General features: G+C 44.6%; 1 protein-coding gene across 3 annotated transcripts in view; it reads right to left on the bottom strand.

Annotated features, from left to right (window-relative positions):
• Nucleotides 1-2500, bottom strand: part of mapk3 (mitogen-activated protein kinase 3) — a 19613-nt gene that overhangs the window by 10234 nt on the left and 6879 nt on the right. For all 3 annotated transcript variants that reach the window (XR_010038401.1, XR_010038400.1, XM_063220637.1), the window contains exon 3: nt 1133-1322. Coding sequence is in view for 1 of the 3 variants with exons in the window: in XM_063220637.1 (XP_063076707.1) it covers nt 1133-1322 (190 nt within the window). In the remaining 2 variants the exon portion in view is untranslated. The remainder of the gene's footprint in view (nt 1-1132; nt 1323-2500) is intronic.

The raw sequence follows: 2500 nt of genomic DNA, 5'->3' as shown, positions 1-2500 counted from the left end.
TAACATTGATATCATAAGGCCTGGCCTACTAATATACAGTAGGCCTACCAATATAAAATTACTAGTATAACAAGCATTTTAGCTATTGTTAATATGCTGGACAAAACTGTTTTTTATTTGTCATTTCATGTTCTTTTTTGTGTTATCCTTTTATTTGTTGTTTCACATCATTTGCTTGAAAAGTGTTTACTTCTCTTCTTTTCAGATGCTAATTAGATTCCTCCATCTTACCCTTGAAAATCCTCCTGTTGCATCCACCTCTTCTACCAGCACCAGTGATGCAGCAGCATCAAGCTCCCCAGTTACCTCCACCCCTGCAACCCAGCCTGGTGACACAGCAGCATCAAGTGGGCCTCCAGCTACCTCCACCCTTGCAACCCAGCCTTTTGACACAGCAGTATCAAGTGGGCCTTCAGCTACCTCCACCCTTGCAACCCAGCCTGGTGACACAGCAGCATCAAGTGGGCCTCCATTTACAGGTACCTCCACCCCTGCAACCCAGCCTGGTGACACAGCAGCATCAAGTGGGCCTATTGCTATTCCACATTTTCCACAAATTAAATAAAATAAATATCCTAATAACAAATAACAAATAACAAAGCTATTTGACTTGAGTATGTGTACTCTAGCAATGTATTCTTTTCCGATGCAAGGGGCGCCATCTAAATTCTTGCCTAGGGCGCCAAATTGGTTAGGGCCGGCCCTGTGTGTGAGTGTGTGTGTATATACAGTATGTGTGTGTGTGTGTGTGTATATACAGTGTGTGTGTGTGTGTGTGTGTGTGTGTGTGTGTGTGTGTGTGTGTGTGTGTGTGTGTGTGTGTGTGTGTGTGTGTGTGTTTCTATACATTGCGATCACAGGTGGTGTTGATCAGTAGGTTGGAGGGCATGAGATCTCTGTGCAGCACGTTGGCTGAGTGGATGTGTGTTGTGTGTATACAGTATGTGTGTGAGTGTGTGTGTATATACAGTATGTGTGTGTGTGTGTGTGTGTGTGTGTGTATACAGTGTGTGTGTGTGTGTGTGTGTATACAGTGTGTGTGTGTGTGTGTGTGTGTGTGTGTGTGTGTGTGTGTGTGTGTGTGTGTGTGTGTGTGTGTGTGTGTGTTCACAAACATGTATATATTGCATACCTTGAGATCGCAGGTGGTGTTGATCAGTAGGTTGGAGGGCTTGAGGTCTCTGTGCAGCACGTTGGCTGAGTGGATGTACTTGAGGCCTCGGAGGATCTGGTAGAGGAAGTAGCAGATGTGGTCGTTGCTCAGCTGCTGCGTCTTCAGCAACTTGTACAGGTCTGTCTCCATGAGATCCTGCACGATGTAGCTACACGCAACCAGGAGTTAAGGAGCACACACAACAGAGACAGTGGAAACTGTCTAGAGACGATTCAAGCCCTCCCTTTTGCGGGATCTATGTGACGGCAGGCACTGTCGCTGACAGCTATGGCAGGGCCCAGGACAAAGTCATCTGAAAGGGCCCCCCAGCACAATAGATATAATGTAATGACTGAGGAGTGAGGACCCAATTATGGGCCCCCTCTCTCCCTGGCAGGTGAACGCCCCTTTAGGAGACGAGCGGAGGTTGAGAATAAACAAAGAGTTTCGTTGCAAAATGACTTGAACTTGACTTACAATTTTTTTAAAACAAATTTTAAAGTACCGGTATATTTGGGGGCTTATCAGGCCTTTATTGGTTATTATCAGGACAGTGAAGGAGAGACAGTAAGTGAATTGGGAGAGAGAGATGGGGAAGGGCCGGCAAAGGACCCGGGCCGGGAATCGAACCCGGGTCGGCCGCATAGTAGACGAGTGCCCTACCGTTAGCACCACAGTAGGGCCGTCATTTTTTTTTTTACTTTTGCATTTTTTTATTGGAAATGACTGTTCAGACGTCCTGTGTTTGAATTCTTTCCATTCAAATATTTTGAGAACCCATTGATGGCCTGAAGCACCTGCAGAAATGGGTGCTAAATGCCTAAGCCCTTTTTGGGAAATGATACTGCTTATAAAAACCTAAATATCTCAGCCTCTGAAGCACATCAAAACATGAGATGAGTTGCATTTAAACACTGAGATACTCATCTTGCATAACAATGTGTTCAATGGGTTAAGAATGCAATGCAACGCAATTCCCAAAACAAAAATATACATTTCTCAAAAATGTATACAAGTCATTTTGTAACAAAGCTCTTCAAATGGAGTTCCCTTAGCGCTGTAGATGGCGGTAGCACACATCTTATGCAAGCCGTTACCAAATGCCACAGAAAGAGAAGTAGTAGGAGGGGACAACGCTTGACCACGCTCCTTTGCATTGGGTAGGCACATTTTGATTCATCTTAGCCAACTAGGTTATCTTTGGATACACACTAGTGCAGTGATTCTTAAACTGTGGGCTGGGGCCCATTGTTGGGCCTTGGAAGTATTACAGGTGGGACTTGATATAATTTTCTACAAATCTAAATAACAGTTGTGTGCGTGTGTGTTGCTGTTGACTATTTATTT

This window comes from Engraulis encrasicolus, chromosome 17, assembly GCF_034702125.1.
Source record: "Engraulis encrasicolus isolate BLACKSEA-1 chromosome 17, IST_EnEncr_1.0, whole genome shotgun sequence".
NCBI classification, from domain to species: Eukaryota; Metazoa; Chordata; class Actinopteri; order Clupeiformes; family Engraulidae; genus Engraulis; species Engraulis encrasicolus.
The sequence above is the reverse complement of the archived record's forward strand: the minus strand, read 5'-3'. Positions and strand labels throughout refer to the sequence as shown.